At 44.5% G+C, this 27,870-nt stretch overlaps 1 protein-coding gene across 4 annotated transcripts in view; it reads left to right on the top strand.

Moving 5' to 3' along the window:
- Positions 1-27,870, top strand: part of LOC144110467 (endoplasmic reticulum metallopeptidase 1-like) — a 78,252-nt gene that overhangs the window by 32,913 nt on the left and 17,469 nt on the right. For 2 of the 4 annotated variants that reach the window (XM_077643378.1, XM_077643375.1), the window contains exons 2-10: positions 6,505-6,632; positions 7,279-7,384; positions 8,568-8,714; positions 13,023-13,115; positions 14,036-14,266; positions 15,217-15,482; positions 17,991-18,201; positions 24,997-25,187; positions 27,298-27,450. In XM_077643378.1, coding sequence (XP_077499504.1) covers positions 6,505-6,632; positions 7,279-7,384; positions 8,568-8,714; positions 13,023-13,115; positions 14,036-14,266; positions 15,217-15,482; positions 17,991-18,201; positions 24,997-25,187; positions 27,298-27,450 — 1,526 coding nt within the window. The remainder of the gene's footprint in view (positions 1-6,504; positions 6,633-7,278; positions 7,385-8,567; positions 8,715-13,022; positions 13,116-14,035; positions 14,267-15,216; positions 15,483-17,990; positions 18,202-24,996; positions 25,188-27,297; positions 27,451-27,870) is intronic. The other 2 variants (XM_077643376.1, XM_077643377.1) reach the window with 2 other exon arrangements.

The raw sequence follows: 27,870 nt of genomic DNA, 5'->3' as shown, positions 1-27,870 counted from the left end.
TATTTAGTGCTTTGTGTGGTGATGGATATCTCTTTCTGATTCCCCTATATAGTTGTAGGGTCTCTGTGTAGCCCCCCTCGCATATGAGTAGCCGTGACTCCGAGACGATCGATAAGCCTGCTCGGTAAGTGAGCCCTCGAGCTAGACTGTCCGCCCTTTCGTTTCCTGCTACGCCTGCGTGGGCTGGCACCCAGATTATATGTTGTATGGGTATTCTTTCAGCTGAGGCTGCCGCCTCGCTGATTATTCTGAGGGCAGTGCCGCTGATATTGCCCTTCGTATAGTTTCTGCATGTTTCTTTCGAGTCCGTTAGGATATTTAGGGAGCGACCTTTTCTGTAGCCTTCGGCTATCGCTAGCGCGACGGCAATTTCTTCGGCCTCTGCTATCCCTGACACCCCTACTGAAGCGCAGGTGATAGTTTCCCCTGTACCGTTGACCACCGCTACCGCGGCTGTGCGTTTCTCTGCTCTTGCGTACATAGAAGCGTCTGTGTATAGTGTGCTTTCGGATTGGCCTAGCCTTCTGTTTATCTGTTCGGCCCTGGCTCTCCGCCTTTCTTCGTGTAGGTTGGGATCCATATTTTTAGGTAAGGGTCCCACGTTGAAAGTTCTTCTGAGGTCGTCTGGAACTTCTGTGTATCTGTCAGCCAGACCACTTGCGTTCCGACCTAGCCTTTTTAGGAGCGCCCTTCCTGTGGGGGAGCCCCTGAGCCTCGTCAATTGCGCACCCATTTGAGCCTCTGCTAGCTCGTCAAAGGTGTTGCTGACTCCGAGCTGGAGTAATTTTTCATTTGACGTGTTCCTGGGTAGGTGCAGAGCGATCTTGTAGGCCTTCCTTAGTATACAGTCGGCTTGCTCTCTTTCCGCTTTTGTTGTTGCGTGGTAGGGCAGCGAGTATGTGACCCTGCTGACGATTAGGCTGTTTACGAGTCTTAGGGTGTCGTCTTCCTTCATTCCGTATCTTCTTTGGGATACTCGGCTGATCATTCTTCCTACTTGTTCCGTGGCCTTCCTGAGCAGGGTGATGGTGTGGCTGCATTTGCGGCTACTCTGTAGCCACATGCCCAGAATGCGGATTATGTTTTTCTCCGGGATCGGTTGTCCCTCGAGGACGACGTCCAGTGGGGCTTGGGTAGGGTGTCTCCCTATTCTGATGAGCTCCGATTTTTCGGTCGAGCATTTCAGGCCCCTCTCCTTCACGTAGTCTTCTACGCAGGTGGCGGCTTCCTGTAGTCGGTCTTGTTTTTCTCCTAGCGATCCTTGGGTGATCCACACGGTTATGTCGTCGGCGTACATGGCGTGTTTGATACCCGGGATCTCTTTGAGCTTTTTTGCCAGTCTTAGCATTGACATGTTGAAGAGCACCGGCGATATGACTGAGCCTTGGGGTGTTCCTTTGCAGGGTGTGGCGAAGACGTCACTTCGCAGCTCGGCTAGCCCTACGGTCGCTGTTCGGTTGCTTAGGAAGGCCCTGATGTAGTTATGGGCTCTCCTTCCGCAGTTCGTGTCGTTTATGCCTTCCATGATGGCGGCGTGGCTTACGTTGTCAAAGGCTCCTTTGATGTCGAGGGCCATGACAACGTTTTCTCCGCTTCTCGGCATTTTTTCAAGTACTTCCTCCTTTAGCTGGAGGAGTACGTCTTGCGTGGACAGGTGGGCTCGAAACCCGTACATGCTATCAGGGTAGAGTTGGTTTCTCTCCAGGTGTGACTGAATTCTCTTCGTTATTATTCGTTCGTACATCTTGCCTAGGCACGATGTGAGGGATATCGGCCTGAGGTTTTCCACTTGTAGTTTTTTACCGGGCTTCGGAATCATCACCACGACCGCGTGTTTCCATTCGGCGGGTACTGTTCCTTCCTGCCATAGTTTATTGAGGTACGCGGTGAGCTGGTCAATAGCTCCGTCGCTTAAGTTTCTGATCAGTGAATTGCTGATTCTGTCTGCTCCTGCTGCCGTGTTTCTTGTTGCCGACCTGATCGCATCGACCACCTCTTCCCTGGTTATGGGCCTGTCCATGACGGTGTTCTCTTCGCCTTGATATTCCTCTTTGTAACACTCGACCTGGTCGTTGCCGTAGCATTTGACCCGGACCTCCTCCAGTAGTTGTGTATCTGTACCGGTGTATTGGTGCACCAGCCTTCGTATTGCTTTGCCGCTCTCCGACTTGTTTTTGCTTGGGTCCATGAGGGACTTGAGGATCTGCCACGTTCTGGCCGTGCTCAGGGTGCCGTTCAGCGCGTTGCTAAACTGCTGCCATCCTTGTCTGGCCAGCTGCGTCGCGTACTCCTCCGCCTGCTTGGTGATTTCAGCTATCTTGGTCTTGAGCTTCCTGTTCAGCTTTTGTCTTTTCCACCGTGCGGTGAGTCCGCGTCTCGCCTCCCATAGCTTGAGGAGTCGCTTATCCACCTCCGGGGCGTGTTCGGTTCGGTCCACTTCTTTGGTGTAGAGTTCCTGGACCTCCTTGAGCTGTTGGCTCCACTCCCCCACAGATACAATGTCGCCTCCTTGCATCTGTCTACAGTGGGCCCTGAAGGCGTCCCAGTCGACGAGACGGGTCTTGCCTATTTTTCGTTTTGTGTCTTCGGCTGTGATGCTGGTTTTCAGTATATAGTGGTCGCTTCCTAGGTTTTCGAGTAGGTTTTCCCACTCGACCTGTCTGGCGCCCCTCACAAAAGTCAGGTCGGGGCAAGTGTCTGGGCTGACGCTGTTACCCTGTCTGGTTGGTTGGGTTTCGTCAGTTAGGAGATCGCAATCCGTTTGCTCTGCAGCGTCGCTGATTGTTCTTCCTTTTTTATCGTCTTTGCTGTAACCCCATTTTGGGTGCTTGGCGTTGAAATCGCCTGCTATTATTAGGGTGTTGTTGCCCGCTAGTTTTCTAGCCTCTGTAAAAAGCCTGCTAAAGTCCCCATCCTTCTGCTTAGGCGGGCTGTATAGGTTGATAATAAAGGTGCTCTTGGATTGTGCTTTCTTTTTAGGTATAATCTCTGTGATCGTGTGGTCGATCCGAGTGTCCGTTATTTCGTCGTGTGCTGTGGCTACCAATTTCTTGCTTACGAGGGTCGCCGTACGGCGAGCTTCCTGACACGTATAGCCCCTCAGCGAAGGTGTGCAGTTGGTTTCCTGTAATATAATTACGTCTGGCGGGTTTCCTTTGGCATAAATGTACTGCTGCAGGAGGCCTTGTTTTTGCCTGTACCCCCTGCAGTTCCATTGCCATATCTCTAATTGTTGGAGGCGTTCTGCCATGATGGTGTACTAGGGTTGGAGTTGAGGGTTTCTGCGCCGAACCTGCATTCGTTATATAGGCGTTCTCTAGCGTCGTTAGTCGTTCTCTGCGCGTTCTGATTCTTAATGTGTGTTCTAACGTTTTGCTCTAGAAGGGCAAATTTCTGCTGCATAAATTGCATCTGCTCTTGCGTCTGTTTCTGCATGTTCATTATGAGAGCCTCGAGCTGCCCATCTTGTGGCTGTGTTGCTTCCACCATTGGGGGTGGTGGGGTCTGAGTTTTGGGCTGTGTCTGCCCTGTCCTGATTTCGCGGAGTTCTTTAAGGACCTCGCTCAGCTGCTTTCTGAGTTGGCCTAGTTCCTGTCTGAGGGCTTTGTTCTCTTCCATTAACTGTTTCTCGCGAGTGGATTGTGTGTTTGTGTTTGAGTGCGGAGCAAAGAGCGGTTTGGGAGGGCCGTCTCCCCAGCTCACCTTGACACCGCCGGTCTTCTTTTTCTTCTGTTGCTCTTGTCCTTGCTTCTGCTCCTGTTGCTGTTGTCCCAGGGGCGGGAAGGACTCGTCCCGCTCGGATCCTCGACTCCGGCGCCGGTTGCGGCTGCGTCCGCGGCTGCCGCTGCGCCCGGATTCCTGGCTCTCGTCTCGGAACCACCGCGGCCTTCTTCTGCGGCTGCGGTCCCGGCTCTTGCGTTGCTGCTGCAGGGGGCCCCACCGCAGCTCGCACGCTGATTTGAGTCGTTGTTTGCAGTCCCTCGTGCCCGTGATGTGGTCGCCGTCACACACTAGGCACTTGGGTGTACACTGGTGGTCCGTCGTTGGGTTCTGAAGTCCGCATTGTCTGCAGACCTTGGCGTACAAATAGGTACAAGGAAATAAGTTTTGAAGCTTTTTACACCACCATATTTTTTCTTATTTGTAAATTCCGCAGAAAACCATTTTCCTGTACCTTGAGCTTGGCGCTTGGTAGCCTTTGCTGCTTATGCGCCATTAAACACAAGAAAGAACAGATCCGTCCTCCAAATGTGACATCCTAGCTTAAAATTCAGTTGTATGTACACTTTGCAATGATAGTCGCAGGCAGGAACGAAGCCATCAGTACGTTCTGCACAAAACCATGCACCATATTTCACAGCTCATGAAATGCACATGTAAGTTCTTGTTAAACCATGGCCAAAGTCACTGTAGCCTTTACGTAGTCTGCCACTATTCAGAGCCACTTATGAAAGGATAGAGCTTTCAATGTGTGGTTTGTAGCATATGCCAGTAGGTAAACCATATGTGCTGAATTTTGTTTGTATAACTTAATTATGATCCTACCTTACACCTGCAGGATATTGGATGTGAAAGTGTTAGCTGAAGGAATTTTAGGCTTTTGATATCCTTGCAAACTGACCACATGCTGGTGTTCTTGCAATCATGCTGAACCATTAGCCTGTCGATGGTGCTGGTGAGATTCAAATTGTTAATTGCATTTGGTATACCTTTCTGTTTTGCTGTTGCTGTTTTGAAATGAAACACAAATGTGTGCTTTCTTCTGTGGAGGTGGTAAAAAAACATAAATATGCATAACGGTTATGAATGTTCTGCTTAATGAACAAAAAGATGTGCTCAAAACTGGATGCGAGTGATAAGGATAAAAAAAAAGCTGGCAGTATTTTGTTGCTGCATGGGCAGCACACTTCGGTTGCATCCACCTGTTGCAATCAGCCAGGCCGAACCACCTGTTTGCCATAGGTGCGGAGTGCCATTGTGTCTGGAACCCCCCCCCCCCCCCCAATACTTGGGCGTGGCTCGGTGAAGCATGAATAATGAGCCTGACATATCCTCATGCAGGGATACGCGTGAATGAATTGCCGGCCCAGTTCTGCAGCTCCGGTCCTGTTAATGACATTTTTATTTTGTTCTCCTTGTGATGTGCCGTTTGCTTCATACAGGTAAACCTTTGTCACATAAACACATGCAGAAAGATTTTACTTTTGCATCCATTACAGTTTATTTCAACGGCAAAGTAGAATTATGTACGTGGTTTTTCTTGTAATGTAGAAACAGCCAAGGTGTTTCAGTGAAGAGGTCTGTGGGCATGAAGCTTCATGCGAAATGTACTTTGCAAGGTAGCTGAATGAGCATCATTTCTTTATTGCTTATTAAAAAGTGGGACTAGTGTGACAGAGTTTCCAGAGAGATCTATTTGACTGGCCTGCAATCATGAATGAACCTCATGGACAACTTTTAACTTTTGAACAAGCGAATGGCTGTGACTTGTACTGTAGGGCATGTGATCATTTCTTTGTGTATATTTTATCATGAGATTCTGAATGTACAGTTGAATTCGTTTCCTAATTTTTATAATGTCACACTTCACCTGCCAGGTAAACGTTTTGTCATGCATGCTGGGGTTGTGGTAGGCAGGATATTGTTTTTTTTTGGCTTCGGATTTAATCTTGTGTGTAGGGAGATCAAAAGATGCTTGTGTAATGGTTTCTTCAGTAGCGAAATGTTATTTCTGAGTAGGCCAACGTGCCGTAGCACTATAGAAGTTTACTTATTTACTTATTTAATTACCCTCAAGGCCAAAAGGCATTACAGAGGGGCATTATAAAAGGATTACAGAAGAATTCTTTTCACATTACATTATGTTACGCCTGTTTTAGTAGGCATTTGTAGCTTTGTCTTAGCAACTTATTTTGAAAGCATTTCTTTTCAGACTGAAGCCATGAAAACGTGTTTGTGGGTGCTTTTATGGCCCATTGATGATTACATGTTTGAACCAATTTAGGTGCCAGAATATTTAATGTGAACATTTGACAATAGTTTCTGGCGTTCTTCCATGTTGTAATTAAGAGTGCAGGTGCTAACAAATGAAAAAAAATGTAGGCACAAACACATTAAAGATCAACCAGAAGATGAACGCATGTGCAGAGAAGTGGAAGGGCTAACAAACTGAAATGGAAAGTGCAAACTGGTCCGCTGCAGTGTTAGTGCTATATGTGATTCATTGGTAAACATTAATTATGCATATATAGCAGACTTGAACCTTCTTTAATCCCCTTGCGAAGAGACTGAGGAAAAATTCTAAAGGCCTGTGTACTGTGTGACGTCAGTGCACGTTAAAGAAGCCCAGGTGGTCGAAATTTTCCGGAGCGCTCCACTGCGGCGTTCCTCATGGCCCAAGTTGCTTTGGGACGTTAAATCCCATAAAACCGAGCAACTTGTTCTGTCACTGTCTGTGTACCGCTAGATTCAATGGCTTATCGCAAAGTGCAAACTATGTTCCAGGTGCCAGCGATGATGCCATTGGCTGTGCCATCATGCTTGAGATCCTGCACGTCCTGTCACGGCGAAAGGAAGCGCTGCCGCATCCCGTCATTTTCCTCTTCAATGGTGCAGAGGAGAACATCCTGCAGGTCAGTGCGCAGTTTCTGCTCTCACTGCACAGTCTCCAAAGACAACTGGCCTTGTCGCTCTGCGCTTGCTCGCAGTCATCTGTCAACAGAGACAATTCATCTGTCTCCTCGTGTCAACTATGGTAGGTGCTTTGTTTGTGCCCTGCCCCACTTTGGCAAGTGGGGTGCCCGCGTGCTCTGCATTTGTTTTAGGCAATCAGGACAGGTGAAGAACAATGTACAGCGTTGTGCTTATAGCATTTCTTTTTCATTTGCGTAGCTCAAGTGTGTTAGGTACCAAGAGTAGCAGCACATATGTCATTTTGCTCTGTTATGAGCCACTTAATATGTGTGCAGTGACTAAAGACCTCACATCCAGCACATTTATCAAATGGCCATGTCCTCCCGAAGGACGTGGGCTTGGCTCGATGTGGAATGAATATGTGAAGGACGTTTTACTCTTCCTTCCTGTGAAAAATTATGAGCAGTAGCTGTCCTTTTGTTTAGCATGTGCATTTCCAAGGAATCTGTAAACCATAAGAGTTGCAAGCAGAAATGAAGAAAATGACCAGACAAAAGTACAAACAATTCCAAGTCAGCTGCATAGTTGGCTATCTGGGATCGTTGCACTTTGATGTTTTTTCTTTGTACACGACTTCTGTGACAGGGCTCACATGGCTTCATAACTCAGCATGAATGGGCAAAAGAAGTGGCAGCCTTCGTGAACCTGGAGGCATGTGGTGCAGGCGGCAAGGAACTGCTTTTTCAAGCAAGTAAGACACTTCACTGAGTAGCTTTTGTAATTCTCTCCTGAAGTCGCATTTAGAGTACGAGGGCTGGGTGATCTGCTGTGGGGGACAGTATTATTGCAGTGAGCACTGGGCGTATTCTTTCCTTCCTGCAGCCCTTTTATGGGTTCAGAGATCTTTCTACAGTGGTGTTTTTGTTTTATCTTCATACAAAATCGACTCAAATGGGCACATTCACTCAAGATCTCACAGGTTCAAATAAATTCCCCTATGCAGTGCAGAAAATCTAACTGAAGTCACTTTCGTTGTTTGATATCTTGAGGTTATCGGTGCACAAAGGAACTGAGTTTTGAACAATTGAGTATGACTTGAGTGCTGTGGCATCAGATAGCAAAAGTCTTCACTCCTTTAGTTACCCGCATAGTGTTCAGTGTACTAATTAGTGCTGAGCGCTTTTGTCTAGTTTACTGAATTATAGAGCAATCACTTACACACACATACGATGTATGACTGCCATCCTGGGATGTACTAGATGGAGAGCGGAGCATTAGTGGCAATAAAATGTGTTGATCCAAATGTTGCACTTATTAAAATATACAAATAACAGTTGGAATCCTAACACACTGGGCTTGTTCATGCGTTCACATTTTCAAAGCTAGCGCAACTTGTCTACTTTCTTTCTTATAGTATTGTTCTGGTGCCTAAACCTATGGTGCAGATGAGCATGGTGTATTTGCTGAGCGCAACATCTCTTTCTTGTTTCGGTGAAATGGTGTATAAAAAGTTAAGCGGAATTGTTCCTGCATAAGTTTTGGTATGGCAGTTTAGCAGTGACTATAGTGTGTGCACAGCAATGTGTCGGCCTTTCCTGTCATTAACAAAGGAACTCAGATGCGCTGAGTGTTCTTGTTGAAGCCAGCGGAGATGCTCACATAGGGCAGAGGTTTTAATGCATAGATTGCAAATGTGGTAATTGTGTAGTGCATTTTTGTATATGCATGTGTGTCTTGTGATCTGTTCTCTTCTGTTTGTAGACAATTTATATTGGAGACTTAGTAAGGAAAAAAAAATGTAATTAAAGGAGAGGCCAAGTGAAGGCTGAGTGCATGTGTCCCAGTAAGAAAAGCAGTTGAGGAACTGCACTGCAGGTGCATTGCAGATTCTAGTGATGTTCATTGCAGGTCCTAGTGACCCCACTGTGTTGCAGGTCCCAGTGATCCCTGGCTGGTGCGTGCATATGTTGATGGCGCTGTGCGGCCATTTGGCTCTATTGTCGCGGAAGAAGTCTTTCAAAGTGGCCTTATCCCATCTGATACTGACTTTCGTATCTTCAGGGATTTTGGAGGCATACCAGGTAAGCTGCTGTCACCAGGAACCTGCCTGACTGTTTTGAACTGTAAATGAGAGTATAAGCTGCTTAATGTTGCATATCTGAATTGCATGTATTTGTGAGCCTGGAGCATTGGAACTGTCCACTGTTGCTCACTCAGTATGTGGTCTTTGCATAAAATCTACCATAAAGCATGCTATCTGCCACTTAACTGGGTATTCTACTACATACACACACAGTCAAATTTTTGGATTGTTATTGTGCAGAGGCTTCTGTTTACCTCCATTATGGTAACACACCAGCAACTACCTCTTAATTCGTTATCATTCCATAAACTGTGGTATCTGCTCCTTTGTTTACTTAACAACCACTTCCCACTTACCGCAGGAACTTTGATGTTATATCTGGTTGAAAGTGCATGTGTGTATGTCTATGTCTATGTATACCTGTATATATGGGTGTATTCAGAAGAATGGTAATCGAGGTCCCATGATCATTTTTTGTTTTCAATGAAATTTTTATATTTGATTGGCAAATATGTCAACACAAGGGATTTGTACTTTACTTAGTTTTGCAAATGCTGTAGATTTTCTTTGGAAAAAAATCGTATATTACGCTAGGTCGAAAACTGGGATTTTGCGATTTTGCGAAATCGCTATTTTAGATCCCTGTAGAAAGTAAAATTTTGTACAACTCGATTTTCCTGTTGAAAGTAATGCAAAATTATTTTTTAGTTTCTATAATTTTGCAGCAAAAATATTGCGAGCATTGCTGATAAAAGTAGGGCATTCCAATTAGAGCAGTTTTTAGGGTAATAATAGGACAAGGAGTAAGAAACTGAAGCTGAAATTTTTTCTGAGTGTTGATCTGTTCGTTTTACTGTTGCTGGAGAAAATTTGTACTTCTAGAACAGGAGCTGATTTTTATTGAGGCGTTGAAATTGTCTAGAATTCGAAAAATTTGAAAAATGACAAACTTTCACGGGTATGTTAAAAATAACTACGTTTCAAATTAAAAAAAAAATTGCATGGAACACCGTCAGTACCTAATACTTCTGTATAGAGGAAAAAGTGTTGCATTATGTTGTTTTAAACTGAAATTGAATGCCTTACATAGACAGGTTCTGTTTTAGTTAGCATAATGGCAGAGTCTCAGAAAACACTTCACAAACATCATTTTGCATGTCAGCCCAGTTTTAATTTTCTTCAGTGTTAATGCCTTTATTTATCGTAATCTCTCCAGGCCTTGTTAATACCAGCAAAGACAAATATTCCATCCTTCCTAACTTGAATCTTCTAATCTTTCATTCTTTAGCTATATTTCTTTATTTATTGTCTTCTAATGAATTTTATTCAACTGCCAATTGCCCACAGAAATTATGATTTGTGCATTTTAAGACGGGCAACTTTTTGAATGTAAATATCAGTAGCTTTATGGTCAAAAGGATTTTTTAACTGGTCGGTAATTCAGGCTGAGGTGCGAGCCGGAGCGGGTTCAATTACTTCATGGAATTTCTTTTCACAGGACATCAGTAGCGCGCATTAGTCCAGTAACACTCTCATCTCTTGTGTATATAGCATTTTAGGGTTATGATGGTCCTACATGCCAAAGTCTGTTGACAAAACCTATCCTGCATTGAATTGTTTGAATTTCAATGTCTTAGACGAAGCGCGAACTTCTCCAAATGAAAAGCTTTTTCAGGCGTATGACTCTTGTTTCCGTAAATAAAGGGGAACCGCTCATGTCACTGTCTCCACAAAGAAGTGGCTCCGCACAAAAAGGTAAATTAATACAGAACTGATTCCACTCCAAAACGGTAATGTGGGCCACCTAAGCACTGCCTAAGTTAGATTCAACATCTTTACATTCGATACATGTGATCTCAGCTCTCTCTCATCTCGTTCTACAAGTCAGTAAGCTGACTATGCCAAACGTCCTGTTTGCTAATATCATTTAGCTTTTCTTTGAGAGTGCCACAGCGGTGGCTCAGTGGTTATGGTGCTTAGTTGCTGACCTGAAATGTTCGATCATGAAATGCTAGAGGCCTGTTGCGATGTCAGTGAGGGGGACCTTGGTCAAACCTAGCATTGCAACAGCCCATGCAGAAATAAAATTAATATTGCCACGGCTGGGTTTCAAACCCATGGCAGAGCGAACAGATGTGCTTTGCTAGCCATTGCACGAGGGCACTATGCTATCGCTGCAGCCGGTCATGCCTCGTATTAATCTACAATGCACTCTCGCGCTATGCAGTGCATATCGTCGTCTTCATCACGTTCCATCTGTGGCTCGAGCAGATCACATCTGCTTAACCTGAGCCTAATATCGCCAGACGAGCCAGCAAAGCAAAACTATGAGCCAACCAGGCTAAGCACATGCTTTCGCACACCTACTAGTTTAAACTACATAGGTAGCACCGTAGATACCTAGATGCCCTAGCACTTTTTTCAGCAAATGTTTACGATTTTCTTGCTGCAAAATTATAGGAGCCACAAAATATTTTTGCGTTTCTTCCAGTAGGAAAGTATGTATACAATTACTGAAAAAATAATTGGATTCCACATAATTTTACCGTCTGCAGGGATCCAAACTAGCGATTTTGCAAAATCTCAAAATCGACGTTTTCCACCTAGAGTGATATACTATTTTTTTCCACAAAAGCTATGGCGTTTCTTGCAAAGCTAAGTACAATTCCCTTGTGTGTGTGACCCCCATTTGCACATCATACACAAAAATTTCATCGAAAACAAAAAATAGTCATGGGACATCAACTACCGTTCGTATCCGCACAAACATGTGCATGCACTTCACTGGCTTGAGCATTTTTATAGCAACAGTGAAAATGATATTATTTATTATGAGCAAAATCTAATTCTATAGGAAATTTCTGCATCGAATGATCCTATTTGTGTTTGGATGGTGTTGACAGTAGACCTCAGAATGTGCAGGACATATTTTGGCAGCTTGGGGAACACTGCAGCTGTTCATGATTGATCCTGCTATGCATGTTTTGGTCTGTGTATATAAATAATGGTGGCTGTGTGTTGATTTTTTTAGTAGTTACTGTTCATAGCCCCAGCGTTATTAGTGGCCATGTTTTGCAAGGTGTTTTCGTGCAGTGTTTCATCGTGCGTAAGACTATTGCGATGTGAGATGGCATACCGTGGTGATAAAGCAATGTAGCGCAAACTGTCCGTATATGTTTGGATTTCTTTGAGATAGTTCTCTGAAAAAGAAATGCTTGAGCAAATGTTGAGGGAGGGGACGGGGGTTTTCTTGATGGTGTCAGCAAGACACTATGAGGGCTGAACTAGCGATGTGAGATGGCATACCGTGGTGATAAAGCAATGTAGCGCAAACTGTCCGTATATGTTTGGATTTCTTTGAGATAGTTCTCTGAAAAAGAAATGCTTGAGCAAATGTTGAGGGAGGGGACGGGGGTTTTCTTGATGGTGTCAGCAAGACACTATGAGGGCTGAAGTAGCAATGTTTTGACTAATGCAGTATGTACTTATGTAGTGTAATGTTTGTATATTCCCCCCACATTGTATACTATTCCAGAAGTTTGATATCAAACTGTCGGTTTTGGATTGAGGTGAGGTAGTGTGAAACAGTTGCGGGTTGTTCTGCCCAGTTGCATGAGGACGCGCATCACCTTTATTGTTGCACTTGAAGGAGTAGACACACCACATTTTAGTTTTTTTCTCTCTTTAGAATGATGTGCAGCAAGTTAGAGAACATAGACAACCACATAGATTTTACCAACGAGCAGTAAATAATTTATAACTGAATTTTTTTCTCTCATGCTGTTTCGGTTTTGGTTTCAACAAACAATCTACGGCTGTGGCATACAAGACTCGTTCAGGTCACGTGAGGCATACAAAAACACCAGTATGGCCACTGCTTTCTTTGTTTTGATTTGTATCAAGTCATATGCAAGTCTATTCAAGAGTTGGAATGATGAAGAATGAACAAGCAGCGATTATGTTGTGGTTTTTGTACGCCTCGTGTGGCATGAACAAGTCCTTATGTCACAGCTGCGGTTCAGTTATTGAAGCCAAAATTACATGAGAAAAAAATTGGAATATAAATTATTCAGCTGCTGTAAGTGAATTCCAATTCGTGGCTCATGTATACGATTGATCGGCACATGATTAACCTAAATATGTGTTGATGCAAGTCTCTTTTTATTAAACATTAGACTCTTAAAGTGTTTTATCATCTCCTTAGGAAGTTGATTGCTATGTTTTTATGCACTGTGCATATGCAGAGGGCACTAGATCCAAACATGCTTTTGACTAATTTTTTTTCTTGTCTGTCGCCTGTCCACAGGCCTCGACTTTGCCTTTGCCAGTAATGGCTATGTGTACCACACAAAGTATGACAACATGGACTACATTCCAGATGGCTCGATTCAACATGCAGGTTAGTGTTGGGTCTTGTCCTTAGCATTGTGTGTGTATACAAGTGCATTTTCTGACTGCAAGAAGGAGAGAAGATTTTGAGCCATTATTCTTCGGACCTGCAGATGTGCTCATTGCCTTTCCCTGGTACAGTCGAACCCCTCTATAGTAAAGTAGCTTGGAACAACAAGATACTATATTCATCATCATCATCAGCAGCAGCAGCCTTACTACACCCACTGCAAGGCAAAGGCCTCTCCCATGTCTCTCCAATTAACCCTGCCCTTTGCCAGCTTCGGTTAACCAGTGCACACAAGCTAAGTAGTTCATGTATCACCATGGCTGGTATCATATAGCAATCCTATTCTGATTCCGTTTTTATTCCTGTTTTGGTTTCCCTGCTCGTTGTGATTGGCTGCAGCGATGCCACGGCCCCTTATTGCTGAGCTTGAGCCAATGTGGAAAGCTTATGCACTATCGGGGACAAAAGTGGTATTCTCCAAGCAGCGGGAGCCGTAGCAACGGAAAACTGTATCGTAATGCCATCTAAAGCACAAAACATTGAAACGAGTCAAGCGACATGTCATAATAAAGGGCTCCCATTTGCTGTCTCGATCCCAGATGCTGCCTGTAAATGGCGTTACGATGAAGTTTTTTGTTGCTCCGGCTCCCGCTGTGTGGAGTATACCACTTTTGTCCCCTTAGTAAGTCATGGCTTCACTTCAGCTAGCAGACAAGAGTGGAAAGACAGACAGAATGGAATTGGAATATTAGAATCATGAGTTATCTCAGCTAACGTTTCCTTTGTATTGTGTCAGTATAAAAATGGAAGAGGTCCCCAAAACTGCTTGACTTTTTAGAGAATTCAGCTTGCAGAGTTCCTGTGGACTGTGTTGAGGGCTTGTTTTTTGCTCTGACTGCTCAATGCTTAATCGCTTCCAGGTGACAACATGCTGGGTCTCATTCTCAAGATACTGGAGGCACGGGAACTTAAAGATGGCAGCACACTGGGACCTGATGGCAAAATGAGCACTATTCGCACGGTCTACTATGACTTTCTCGGCATGATCATGGTGAACTACTCTGTTTCCCTGAGCAACCTGACTGTCAAGCTGATTGTTGTCATTTCACTGATTTCAATGGCCCTGCGAATGAAAGCTTCAGCAACTGGAGGTAAACAACTGCGTTGGGTTCTTTTTCATATTTTTTGGAAAAGCATGCCCAAGTTGATGTTGTCATTTCAGAGGTAGTAATCAGTGCTGTGCTAAAGCTCACTGCGTATTTCTCTGCTTTGTTGTTGGCCTCGATGGAATTGGGGTAACATACTGTTTTAGCCTTTCTGTTAAAGCATCTTGTGCACCGCATGCATTGTCAGCATTTTTGTGCTGCCAAATAGTGTGCTGAAGACAAGGCAAGGCAAGGTTGAAGACAATGCTGACACACATCACTGTTTGCTGTTGAGCATGTTGTGCAACATTTTGCCTTGCAGAAAAAAAAAAAGTTAGCTTGTTCCCTGTGCTACTGTAGAACATTGAACTTATTTGTGTACCATACTGCCGGGATACTATTCTGTGCCATAACTAAAAACTCCTTTAATAAGAGAAATCTCCTTTTCTTGGTCTTTTTTTCTGCTGCAGTTAGGAAGATCCAGCAGTTTGGAAAAAGCAAGAAAATTTCTTCCCTGAAAACCTATGAAGCTTCCCGTTCACCAAATTTTACTGCTAAAATTCCCTGAGGAAAAAGGGGGGGAAATTCCCAGAACGAAGATCACTACTGCTGGGCTGTGTACAGTTAGTATCAGATTTATGCAGAGCGCTCGAGTTATGTTCTACTCTGCCCGAGATCTCAAGGCGCCTTTCCACATGAAAGTGTTTCTTGACCTATTATCATTGGACACGTGACAGATATGTCATGGGACCCATTGTCATGTCACCAGTTGAACACCTTACAAATATGACAGTGACCCGTTACTAGCTGATGCTGAAACTAGTCACATTACAAGAACACCCCTTCAACTTTTTCTCAGCATAATTGGAATATTCTCCTCTAACATACTCATTTGCTGTGAATGCCTTACCCAAGATTTTGTTTTCGTGCTTCCCTGGTGTGTGGGGAATTTGCAGGCCGTGAGCTGCACCGGCGCGAGCTGGTGCTCCAGGTGTGGGGGCGGGTGCAGGCGCTGCTAGTCACTGTGTGCAGTTGGGGTCTGGGCCTGCTGGCCTGCGTGGTTGTGGCACTGGTGCTGACAGCGGCGGGGAGCACCATGTCCTGGTACAACCGACCCTACCTGGTGGTGGGCCTCTACTACGGCACCATGATGGCTGCCCTCATGGCCGTCCACTGGGGCCTCACGCTACAGCGCCGGAGACATGCCAGGGAAGTCACAATGGTGAGCAGCTGCACGACGGCAGCTTTTGTCCCACAGTTTCTGGCAGCACTGCAGAGCTAAAAATACCGTGCTTACTCTAACCTGTAATAAAAGTGAAAAGTCACGGGTTACTCTGTAACTGAAGTGAATCAGTTTTTTCCCTGACCTTTGCATTGCAGTTGAGGTTGGAGTGGCTGCTGGCTACAGTCAGGACCAGCCTTACAATTAGTGCAACCATGTGTGTGTCATCATAATGGCATTTAATACGAAACAAACACCTCAATCTGCAGAACAGTGTCCTTCATGTGTTGTGAGTATGCCTTGCATTACAGTCATGGTTGCACTGTATCAGGGTAAATATGGTAAATGTCACAAATTCCAAGCATGCAGCTCTTCACAGTTATCACAGGCAAGTTATCATACTCTTCGCCTGGTGTGCTGCAAATACGGAGAACACAGACGTGGCCAAATGAACCATGCACAGATAACGAGAGTAGCTTATCAGTTTTGCTCAGTGGGAGGTAGGTTCGATGTGTAAAATGTCTTCAGTGTGTGGCACAGTTCAATGCAGGTAACCGTACTTATTGTACTTGTCAGAGCTTTACGTATGGGAGCCATGCCATCTGCACTGATAGCTGTTCATTTATTTCTTGTCATACCAGCTCTTGGGGCAAGCTGGCATAAGAGCTGGAGTGAATTAAAATGAGAAAGTAGTAATTATAGTGCAGTTTTTGTTGTATCGAAGTAACGGAACGTAGCCGGTGGGTAGTGGCAGAAGAAAGACAGCAAAGGTCACATGACTGGCCATGATAAGGGCACGTGTGAAACAGTCTTTGTTCCTGCTATACATCAGCCTGCGCGCTTGATAACTTATCGCACGTTCTTGAAAATACTACATCACTCTCATTACCTGAACTCCTCTTTTATCCCACAGCCACCATTGGTTGTTCAAACCGAAACTTAAAAACTGTGAGAGAATAAATTATCAGTTATTTAACAGGTGCAGGCAAATTTCATAAGGCATGCAGTGATTCGTAGTAGTACTAATGTACTATGCATCACTAAAAAGAAGCAATGCATTTCTTGTTGGTGTTAGGTTTGTGTGTTTTTCATGAAAAGCATTTTTATCCCACTCTTTCTTTGGAGTGAAAGCTCTGCTTCATGACCAAAGCTGTAAAAGCTGGGCTGTCACTGAAGCCTTGACATTGAGTAAATAAATAAAAAGCATTTCAGCGGCTGGGTTTCGAAACCGCGACGGCGCGAACAGATAAGCTTCCGTGTCCACTGCACGAGAGGAGTATGCTATCGCCACAGCTGATCACGCCTCCTGTTAAACTGCAACACACTCTCACACTGTGCATTTCCCATCGTCTTCATTAACTTCCATCTACAGTGCAACAGATAATAGTAATAAAAGCAAATATCTTTTATCTTCAGAAAACATATTTACAAACATTAAGACAGGTCTGCCCAAGCCATAAAGGCTTGTAGGGCAGGAGCCGGCAGTCGGTGAATGACAAATATATTTAAAAACATATCAGATCAGCTTAACCTTGATCAGAGCATCCAGAGTCCAATATTGTCGTCAGGTGGGCTGACGGCTCAGCAAAGCAAAACCATGAGCCAGTCAGGCTAAACACATGCTTTTGCACATCTACTCAGTTTAACTACATTGAAACCCTACCATTTTTTTTTTTTATACAGAATGCACTAACAGTGTCAGATTGTTTACTTTTTATGTGTTGGTGCCTAAATTTTGCAACAGCCATTCAAATGGCATGAATGGTCGGCTATCATCATCATCATCAACGTGGGCTCTGCCACACCCACTGCAGTAGGAAGGCAGGCCTCCTTCATATGTAGGAAAGACATAGGAGCGCAAAAAATACCAACACGAATGTAGCGAGGTAACAGGACCAGTGCTGTCATCCTGTTTCCTCACTACATCCATGTTCATATTTGTTGCACTCCATTGTCTTTCCTAAGCATACACCAACACTCCTAGTTGCAAGTAATTCTCTCTCATATCCCTCCAATTAAACCTGTGCTGTGCTAGCTGTGGCCACTTTATACTACTGATCTCATGCACCCACCCACCTACACTTGCCTGCTTTCAGAATACACTCTGCTACCCCAAGGGATGCCCAGTTATCTGCTCTGAATTCAGCTGCAAAGGTGCATCCGTGAACTTTGATGATAGCCAAAGTATATGAGCTAGGCTGCTGTACTGCGAACAAGTTCCTTCTTTACTTTCAAGGCACAAATTTGTGTAAAGAGTGTTTTTAGTTTGACATTAATTTTGCTATTGCCTTGTTGACATAGTCAGCCACCTTTGTGTCTGCCATTTACAGAACCGAATGGTTACATATCCAGAGTGGCATTGAGAGTACGCAGGCCACATTACCTAGTAACACCTGCACACTACGAAAGCGTTACCTTGCAAGCTGCTCAGAAAACAGGAGCTGGGCTTCATGCTGGTGGCAGAAGCTAATGCATGAGCTACAGGTATGCTCTACAATGTGTGTGCAGGGGCTGAAGGTGCTGGGTGAAAGCGAAGAGTGCGACGACTGGAATATTCTCGAGCGGTACTGGGACGCCACCCAGCTGCTGTGGCTGGTGTTGGTGCTCTGGCTGTCGTCCAAGAATGTGCTGAGCTGCTATCTCCCCATGCTCTGGGCTGTCTGCACGGGCACGGCCGTGTGTGTGCTTTCCCGCTGGACGCTGGGCTTGGGCCGCAGTGGTATGAACAAGAGTGAATCTTATCTTATATAGGATATTTCCCCACAATCACCATCACTACAAAGTAAATGTGCAGTCACACTGCAGCAGTTATTCATAGTCATTCTTACGAAGAACTTGCTGCGAGTGAAACCACTTTCTGCCGCATTAGTTGCTATGACAGTGACTATCACACTCCACCAGAAATGGTATGAGGACTGTCCACAATCAGTGAATGTAAGAACGACCATACATGGGCATGTAGGCGAGGTGATACGTAAAGAAGACCCTAGTGTGCTGAAGAGAGCCATTAACGCTGTCATATCCTTAAGGCGGAGCTCAGTGTCCTCTCGAGGTTTTTTTGCGTGCAGTCTCCATTATTTTCTGGGCTTTTGGAGCTTCGGCTGTAGTTGTCTTGAGCAAGCTGTGATTGCATATGTTCGTAATACACACGTTTTTCATTTTTGTGAGGTCCCGAACTGCCCCTTCGCATTATATCCACACTCGCATTATATACATGTAAATATGATAATATAGATAATTAACTTCATGCTTGCACCTGAACCGCATTTCTAACCTGTTAGTTTCTTTGCTGTCATTTATTTCTTTTGATGCTTTTATGTGCTCATTTCTCTGCAGTTCTGTTCTTTGCTTCGTTTCTATTCTTGTGCCGGATGTATCCCAAGTGGGCGGGGAGGGGGTGGGGTGGCAGTATAAATATACACCAATTTGCTGCTCTTATGGTGCATGCAGTACTGATTTTATGGGAAGCCATGATGGCCCTAGTATAACATCACATGTCCAGTTATGGGCACCATGGCTGCATGTTTGTAATCGCTGATTCGTTTCAAATTCACTCTTGAGTAGTATTTCAAATACGAATCGAATATGCTTCATATTCGTATTCGAGAAATGATATTCGAAAATTCACAAATACTCGGCAGCGATCGTATACCGCGCCAACTTTCGTAAATTTGGTTGTGGCAAAAGCTCAATATCTGGGCAAATTATCTTAATATAGAGTTTAAAGTTCCAGAAAAACAATATAAAGGGCCTGTTCTCTTTCTTCTCCATCGTTTATCGCGTGGACCGATCGCATTCCGATGCCGCTAGGCTTCACCTTGTGCGCAAATCCGCAAGTGGGCTTTCCCACATACCGAACGTGCTGCGAGCAAGATGGGGGACGACCCGCTTCTAACAATTTCAACGCGAAAGCGCGTTTATTTTTTTATCCTTCAGTAATATGTTATATAATTAATGCCTACACCCATTTCATTCGTTCTGTCACCTTAACTTTCCGAGTGTGACCACCGCCATCTTGTTCTGGTCAACTACGCTATGCGGGAAAGCCTACTTGCGGAATTTTGCGTGACGCTCCCGAAGTGGCGAGTCGAGGTGTCACAACAGGGCAAGCGATCCTGTAAAAATCCCGCCTATTGCGTGGTGCACTGTAAGCCTTGCACCTCTTAAGTGGGCATAACGGCACGCGTGACAACGTTCGGAGGGCCCCAAAAATAACCTGGCCACGTAGTTTTGGTTTCTGAGCTTCGCCACTCACTCGTGGCAATGGCAACTGTCTGCCCGCTTATTCGCCAGTAGTGCAATCTTAGCACCGTGCTGCTTTCAGACGCTGACTGACGCGTCGATGGTCACTTCTTTTTTTTCTTTTTTAGAAGCAGTCTCGCCATTCCGACATCAATGTGCGTTCCCATCTCGCTCACGTTTGCAATTTCTTCCAGCGCGCCGAAACTCTGTGCTCGTCACGGGATTACATGTGTTTGCACGATAGAGCTGCCTCATACGACTACCACATTTCCGGTAGTTTTTTTTTTTTTTTCGGGGCCGTGGGGCATTTTATAAATTACCTTCAAATAACCCGGGCATTTCTGTCCGTTCTGTGAACTCCGAATTAATGAGGTTTTACTAACCATCATGTTCGTCTTGTTTCCAGTCTTGTCATGTTATAGATTTCATTTTGCCTGACCACATTACAGGTTGGATACTGTTATGCTGTTGAATTTAGTATACATTTCTGCACACATTTTTTTTTTTATACAGTGCTCAGGCAGTCTAGATTTGTTTATTTCAGTTGCAAAGGCCATACTCTATTTTGAAAAAATAAAATAAAATATGAGCAACAATGTTTGCTTGTTTCTTTCCTGAATTTATTTTTTTGTGCTGACCAGATATTCGATTCAATATTCGAAGCCATTTTTTCTTCATATTCGTATTTGAAAATTTCAATATTCGCACACCCCTACTTCTAAGGTTTCTTTTCCATGGCCTTGCTTGCACCCATTGCTTTTTGCAGTACGATAGTGCACAGAAACCTGTACACATGGGCAGAACATCCATGTGGCTCTTGTCAGGCTCGATCAAGTTTGGATATTCCTCTTTTTTATTGAATACTGCCACTTTGAGTTAGCACCCAGCTGGTTCAACTGCAGTGGATATAGGTCCATTGTTGCACTTGGATGCTGTCTTCGAAAAGCAAGATCTGACAGATGTTCGGACTGTAGCTGCAGCAGTGGAGAAATTCCTGGAGGGGAGGCTGATGCTGACACTGTCCATAGGACTTGTTTAGTCCTCCTTTTGGCTTGTGTTCTGAAAGAAGTGACATCAGATCTGTGCATTGCTTCTGCAAGGTTGAGAGGTGCGACTATGGTGTACAATTCTAATGCAAGTGTTAAGGCTTCCGTTCTGCAGAAAATCTATTGGCGGCGACATTGTTGACTTTGTGAGAAAAAAATGGGCCAGAGTAGGGTGGGTCACCTTAGTCATGTGATCACAACCCGCCCACAGGATTGAGAGCAAAGTGACCACCGTGGCAGATGGCAGTTAAATTAATCACTTCTCACAAGAGGTTGCTTGGGCAGAGCAGCCTGGGTCTCAAGGTCCCACTTGTGGCAGCATCCGCCATTGCAGGGCAGTGACACATCTAACCGCTGCGCCAAGAGTGGTATGAGGGCTGCCAGCAAGTTATGAAGGTAGAGAATGACTAATTCTGCATACATGTGCATTAACTAAGCTTTTGCAAATAGTGTTTTTTTTTCTTTTTGTTCAAATTGAATTCGAATCGGATAGTAATTTTCTTTGAATTATTTTGAAGGCAATAGTTTTAGTACTTCAAGCAAGCAAAAAAGGCTGAATGATACAATAAGAATTTTCAAAATCATGTATTTTTCGAACAAACAAGGCCATTACATAAAAAAACATAGAGAATGCATTCAGCTTTATCACACCTTTCGAAGCTGTGTCAACGTCCTGCAAAAGTGACATCAGAAATGGGGTAGTTGGCCTACATACAGAGCCGATGTATTTGTGGGGTGTGAGACCTATCTACGTGACCCCTGAGTGCTGGTCTTAATTGTGATTGCATCGTTGTGCAGCTGTTGCTAGACTCGGAGCACGCACTGCATGTCCAGCACCACCTCGCATCAGGCAAACAGTGGTGGTGTATATCCACAAGGTGTTGCATGCTCTCAAAAAGATTGGCCAAAAAGTGGGAGTTGAGGTTTGCATGTCTGCACCTGAATAATTGTCCCACATGTGCAAGGCCACCGGCCCTTGCAGCACTCATCAGAATCATTGTTCGAAGAGGCACCAGAGCCAGTAGTACTGTGCACTGACAGCGTCATGTGCAAGATGCTGCATTCATGCAGCAAGAAGTGCATTGGCCAAACGGGCAGTTTCCTAGATGAATTCTTAGGTGAGCACAACAGGAATGTTAGGGATGGTGGGTCCGGATGTACGGCACGTCATTTTTTCCGTTTTCATAAGTGCAGACCTAGCTTCATGGAATGCCTAGTATAGGGAAAAATGGAGATAAACGAACAAGAAAGGTAACTGAAGCCTTTGCAATGGAAAAGGTTGGGATTGAAAATAGTGTAAGCAGTCCATGCTTATCCACAAAAGTTATTGCCTTCTTGTATGCAGGGCACTATGCGAATTTGTGAAACATGCTTACATGTTTTAGGGTTTTCTTTTGGTTGCAATTGGTTTAGTTTTATTTTTGCTTTCGAGATGTCTGATTTCACACGGTCAGCCTGATAACCCCTTTTTGTACCTTCATAAACCCTCCAAGCGCCAAAAAAGCGTTCAGTGGAAGTGAGCACTTGTGCTCTGTCTTGTCCCTGCTTTTTGCGCTATGAAACCTCATGCGAATTACCCACTAGCCCGAACCATGATCCTTATAAGTCTGGAAGGGGCAATGAGAAGAGAAAACGGGGCAAGTTGGAACGGATTCACCTTAAAGCAGCGTGAAACACAGGGCGTAGTGGAAGAAACAAGAGACGACACGAGCGCTACTGTCGTCTCCTGTTTCTTCCACTACGTCCGGTGTTTTGCGCTGCTTTAAGATGAATCTGAAAGGGGCACCTGTCACAATGCGCCTCGTGCTAGCTTCCTCTCATGCTCGCACCGTTGCACTTGATTCACGATTTTCAAGCGGAGAAGAGTGGCTGTGGCACCTCGTTCCGCAGAACTCAAGAGAACTGCGCATCCTCAATTAGAAAAAATTCGCATAGCGCGATCCGCAGCCGCTATGGCGATAAACTTGCACGGGGAGCCACTACACATGCGCAGATTGCCGTGAGGACGTCACAGCGCTGGCCAGCTGTTTGCACATCTGCTCTGTCAGGATCACTCAGTGCATGTGCACTAGCGGTGCGCGGAAGCGGATGGCACTGTGCTAATATTGATGCACGCCGCCCTGCCGGCCACAGATCTAGGCTCCGGCTGCTCACTTCTGTACCGTGAGCATGCGCTGACCGGCATCTGCAGGGAAGTGCAGCCATGCGGCGCAGAGTCAAGGCTTTGGTTGCTCGTGTTGTGAACCCAAAGTACGAAGCGAGAGTTTTATAAACATTATTCGCTCGGGATGAACACTTTGAGATTTCGAATACTTGGTTCGAATCGTATATCGAATACTCTACTGTTCGATCGAATATTCGAAATTATCGAGTACCCATTAACACTATCGATAGCGCCATACCCTTAACGCGGGGCTTTATTGTGCCCTCCAGTTCTTAAGCAAGCACGACTCCTGCCACTTGCGTGCCAGTAATAGTCGTGCCCTTCCTCTGTTTCCTCTTTTTTTTCTGGTTCTTGTCAGGTCGCCCCAAAAAAGCACAGGAGTAATATGCATGCCTCACACAGGTTTTTCAGTACTAACTCGGGGGACTCGCTTGATGAATTTGAAAAGCATTGCCACCATATTGCACAGTGATGTGATCCTTTGTTTCTTTAGAAATCAGTTTGAAAGTTAGCTATTTTTGTGACTCAGCTCAGGCGATTTATTAAAAAAAAAAAGTTTTTGTGACAAGTATAAAAAAATCTGGCTGAAATCTCCATGATAATGCCAGTTTTCTCAAAAGTTTTTTTGACCAGACTACTTTGCTTGCGGAAAGCATAGCACTAAATGGCTTGATGGATTTTCATGACGTTCGTTGTATTTTTTTATGAATTCTTTATGCAGTGACATTCTTACATTTTTAATTACTTTCTTATTTTTTTTACTTTGCAACTGCATTGACGTGACGAATAATGAGTGCATTATGCAAGCATGGATATAATGTTCTGTGTAGAAAAAAATCTGGTTGATAAAAATATTTTGAGAATGACACTGCATGAAGCATTCCTTTGGCTAAAATTTTAGCGCTCGAAGCTCCTACCATGTTTCGTTGTCACGCCAGGCTTTCTACAAGTTTGATATAGCAATGAACAGCATTAAAATTTATAATCTCAAAACTACTTAACGTATGTGAGTGGAAATTTGCATTTATTCATTTAGTGCACCACTTGTCAGTAAGCTTTCCAAATTCCATCGCTCTATTCCAAAAAAAAAAAAATTCACCTCTGAAACTCTTTCTCCCTTAAAGGGACTGTCTAATGACTTTTATCGACTATATGTATTTTTTTATTTATCAGTCGGAAAGCTCTTTGCCCAAATAAACGAATACCCAGCTGAGAAATGCAGCAGAACAATTTAAAGCAATTTTTTGATATGGTAGCCTTTTTTTCTCAACAGTAGATGGTGTCTGCAAACTCTGACATCAGGGACACGATATACAGTCAGCATTGCAGCTCTATGAATACAGCTTCTGTGCCGCCTAGGCGACATGCAGCAGCAATAATAAGCCTGACATTAACCAAGACACTAGGATTTTGTTAGCACTACAGCTAAGGGCACTGAGGTGGTCATAAAAATACTATCAGTAAAATAAAACTAGTAATATCTATCAGGTACCAGCTACTGCTTGTGCCGGCAAGTTTTATTTCATGACAGCGCAACTGACAGCATGGTGGTAGCGTGCCTTTTTGAAAACATTAGAAGATATGATGACGCAAAAGAAACAGTTCATGTGTCTAAAGTTTATTCTAGCAAAAATAACAAAAATAATGCTATACATTGCTCTCAATCCTATTCACAAAGTGTAGTGAATCGAATCCAGCCAATGTAGCTGCTTAGCTGCAGAGCCGCAAAATTTTAACACAGCACAGTGCAACCATTGTCTCTGGTCTGACTTTATTTGCCTATCTAGAATATACATTCCTGCCACAACCTTGAGTACTGCCATCGCTATTGTCATCATAAGGGAATATCTACAAGTGCCAATATTTTTATAGTCATATCTAACAGTAGCCTGTCAAAGTGAACACCACCTCAGTCATTTTTGACTGCCATCGAGAACGTTGGTTTGGGAACTGAGTTTTATATACCACCTAAAATTAGCCCAAAGGAAGGCGTATTTGGTGAGAAATTTTATGATGGACTTTGCTTGACTGATTATTGAACTCTGAGTATTTGTGAATGCAGGCAACAAGCTGGGCCTGCTGGCAGTCTTTCTGGGTGCCATCCTGCTTCCGCTGCTGTTTACTGTCTACCTGTGCTTCAACATTCACATGGCCATTATACCGATTTTGGGTCGTAATGGCACACTGGGCAGCCCTGAAGTCGTCGTAGCCATCATGTCTGGCGTCCTTGCCATTGCGTGCACATCATTTGTGGTGAGTGGTCTCTGTTGGAACATTCTACGATGCTTGAGTTTTGTTTTGCGGCATGCATTCTTTTTTTACCCATCAGGGTGGTAGACAAGCACAGTTGAACTCTAAGGGGATCGCAAAATAGTTTGATATATAATAAACGGAAATACATAAGCTTACTTGTAACCTATAAACAAGGATATATTGTCTCGACACTTGTTGCTATGACGTACTGCTCGCCAGAGTGCTGACAGCTCTCCTCAGCTCAGAAGTTACTAGGCCTTACCTGCTTCGCATCGAAGCCGCAGCAGACAGTGTTTTGGAATCAGCCATCGCTTATTATAAGACGGCTATAAAAAGAATAAACTCGTTAAAGTAAAGGTACGGTTCGTGTCCACAGCGCCTTCAGCAGCAAAGCGAACGAAGCATGCCAGTGGGCTTTAGATAGGTAGGTGGGCTTCACCGTGTCAGAGTGCGTGGCATGGAAAATGAGTACAGGAGACCGAAGACCACCCTCCACATTCACCTCATCATGCGGGTTCGCTGCGCAAGCACTGCCAGCGGGAAGGGGTGCACCCATGCGAAAGGTGATCGACGATTTCACCGGTGATCAGTGATCACCGCCAGGAGAGAAGCTCCACTTGTAGGGACGCACCACGTGGTGCGATATATTCAAGGACTGGTGAAATTGCAGTTGTGTATACTACTCGAATTTCCTGTACTTTTATGCAAAACTTATCAGAGGGGTAATATGCGTGCTCGATATAGCCATTAATTCGAAATATCTGGGTTCATTACATCTGTGCTCAACTGTATGCAGTACATACGTTTATCAGCGGAAAAGGATAGTCCCTTAACCTTGACCTATGTCACTGCATGAAGATGGATGGGCTTTGTGTTGGAATAGGGGTTAAAATAAAGAAAGGGCCAATTTAAGACTGCTACTGCCTCTTCACAACTAGAGTTAATTGAGGACCTACAGGAGTTGCTCGGTATGTAAGCCTAGCTGAGAGGAATAAGACAACTCAACTTCTGAAATGAAACTGCTGCCGTGACGGCTCAGTGGTTTTGGCACTCGGCTGCTGACCCGAAAGACACTGTTTTGATCCTGGCCGTGGCGGTTGAATTTCGATGGAGGCGAAATTCTAGAGGCCCATGTGCTGTGCATTGGAAGTGCAAGTTAAAGAACCCCAGGTGGTCGAAATGCCCAGAACCCTCCACAATGGCGTCATGAAAGGAAACTAATTTTTTACTTTACTTAATTTTTAGTGTTACTTACTTGTACTTTATTTTTTAGTGTTTACTTCATGTGATGTATGTCTAGAAAGTATCTGGAGGATACATACTTGGTGTCCATTCCTTGAGCCATCAACCCTCCTTTTTGTCTGCTCTGTCGCCTGTGGAATGCTGCTGCATGAAAAAGTGTATAGCATCAGTTCAGTTCACTGTTACCTCAAACACCTCAGCTGGGGTGTAACATAAAACGTGGAATTGCAGAAAAAGTTATTACAATGATTGCCATGTGTTTTCTGCTTGACAGCTTTCATAAATACTAGGGAGGCAATTGAGTGACAGCGGCAATGCATTGTGAAAGGCCGTGTCACAGAAAGTCAGGAGGGGAGCAAAATGTGGTTGCATGTCCGCATGGTCGATCAGCGTGAAGAATATGGGCATTGCATCGAGATAAGCCGGAAGTGTGACGTAGCTTTGCATTGACACTGGTGAAGTGACTTTATCGATGCATTTTTCGTACAGTGCAAATGTGCCCATGTACCCACCCACACACTCCTGTAGGCACTTGTATGCACCCAGGTGTATATACTCAGAATCATAAGCCTTGCGAGACACTTGACATTTGAAGATAAATGAGCAGGGGTGGGAAATGAAGTTTATGGGTAAATTACCTCCATTATTCTGAATGTGACTTGGACTGCACTCCACCTGTAGCTGTATGGCTGTGTTTGGGTGGATGCTACTGAGTAATAGCTCTTTTATTACACCGCGTTCAGTGTTGTGTAGCTGTAGCAACAGCTGGAGAAGATGCAGCCTAGAACCTAAGTTGAAACTTTCTGGAGAGGCCTTGTGTGTGACTGTGGCCCACCCTTTCTCACTAGAGAGCCCCCTCTCTTGCCAGGTGCCGCTGACACATGTTTCACGGGATGGTTGGAGGCCAATAGCTGTCCTGTCTGCAGTCGTGTTGCTGACCGCCGTGGTGGCCATGAGCCCACTGGGTTTCCCTTTCTCGGCCACGCCAGGCGCTGTTGCACCACAGCGGATGCTGCTTCTTGTGAGTGTGCTGCAACAGGTCTAGTTTTTTGGTTTCACCCTTGCATGGCTGGCACACTGGGGGACAAATTAAAGTTGACCCATAATGATAGACACCCGTGTTCTGATGACAAAGAGGCTGTTTTCGCTGAAAATAGTGCTTTTATTAGCTAGAAAAAGGCTAAATGGTGAGATACAGGTACTGTATTTACTAGATTGTAAGTCGGCCTATTTTTAAAAATTCGAAAATCCAAAGAGTGTGTGTGTGTGTGTGTGTGTGTGTGTGTGTGTGTGTGTGTGGGGGTGTGGGTGGGGGGGTGGGTGGGTGGGTGGGTGGGAGGGGCGGCGACTTAAAATCTAAACTGAAGCATCGCACCATAAATAAAGGCGAGACAAACGAGATATCAGGCATGCTACAGTGTGGCTGCATTTTTGCTGCGCG

This window comes from Amblyomma americanum, chromosome 11 (assembly GCF_052857255.1).
Source record: "Amblyomma americanum isolate KBUSLIRL-KWMA chromosome 11, ASM5285725v1, whole genome shotgun sequence".
NCBI classification, from domain to species: domain Eukaryota; kingdom Metazoa; phylum Arthropoda; class Arachnida; order Ixodida; family Ixodidae; genus Amblyomma; species Amblyomma americanum.
The sequence above is the reverse complement of the archived record's forward strand: the minus strand, read 5'-3'. Positions and strand labels throughout refer to the sequence as shown.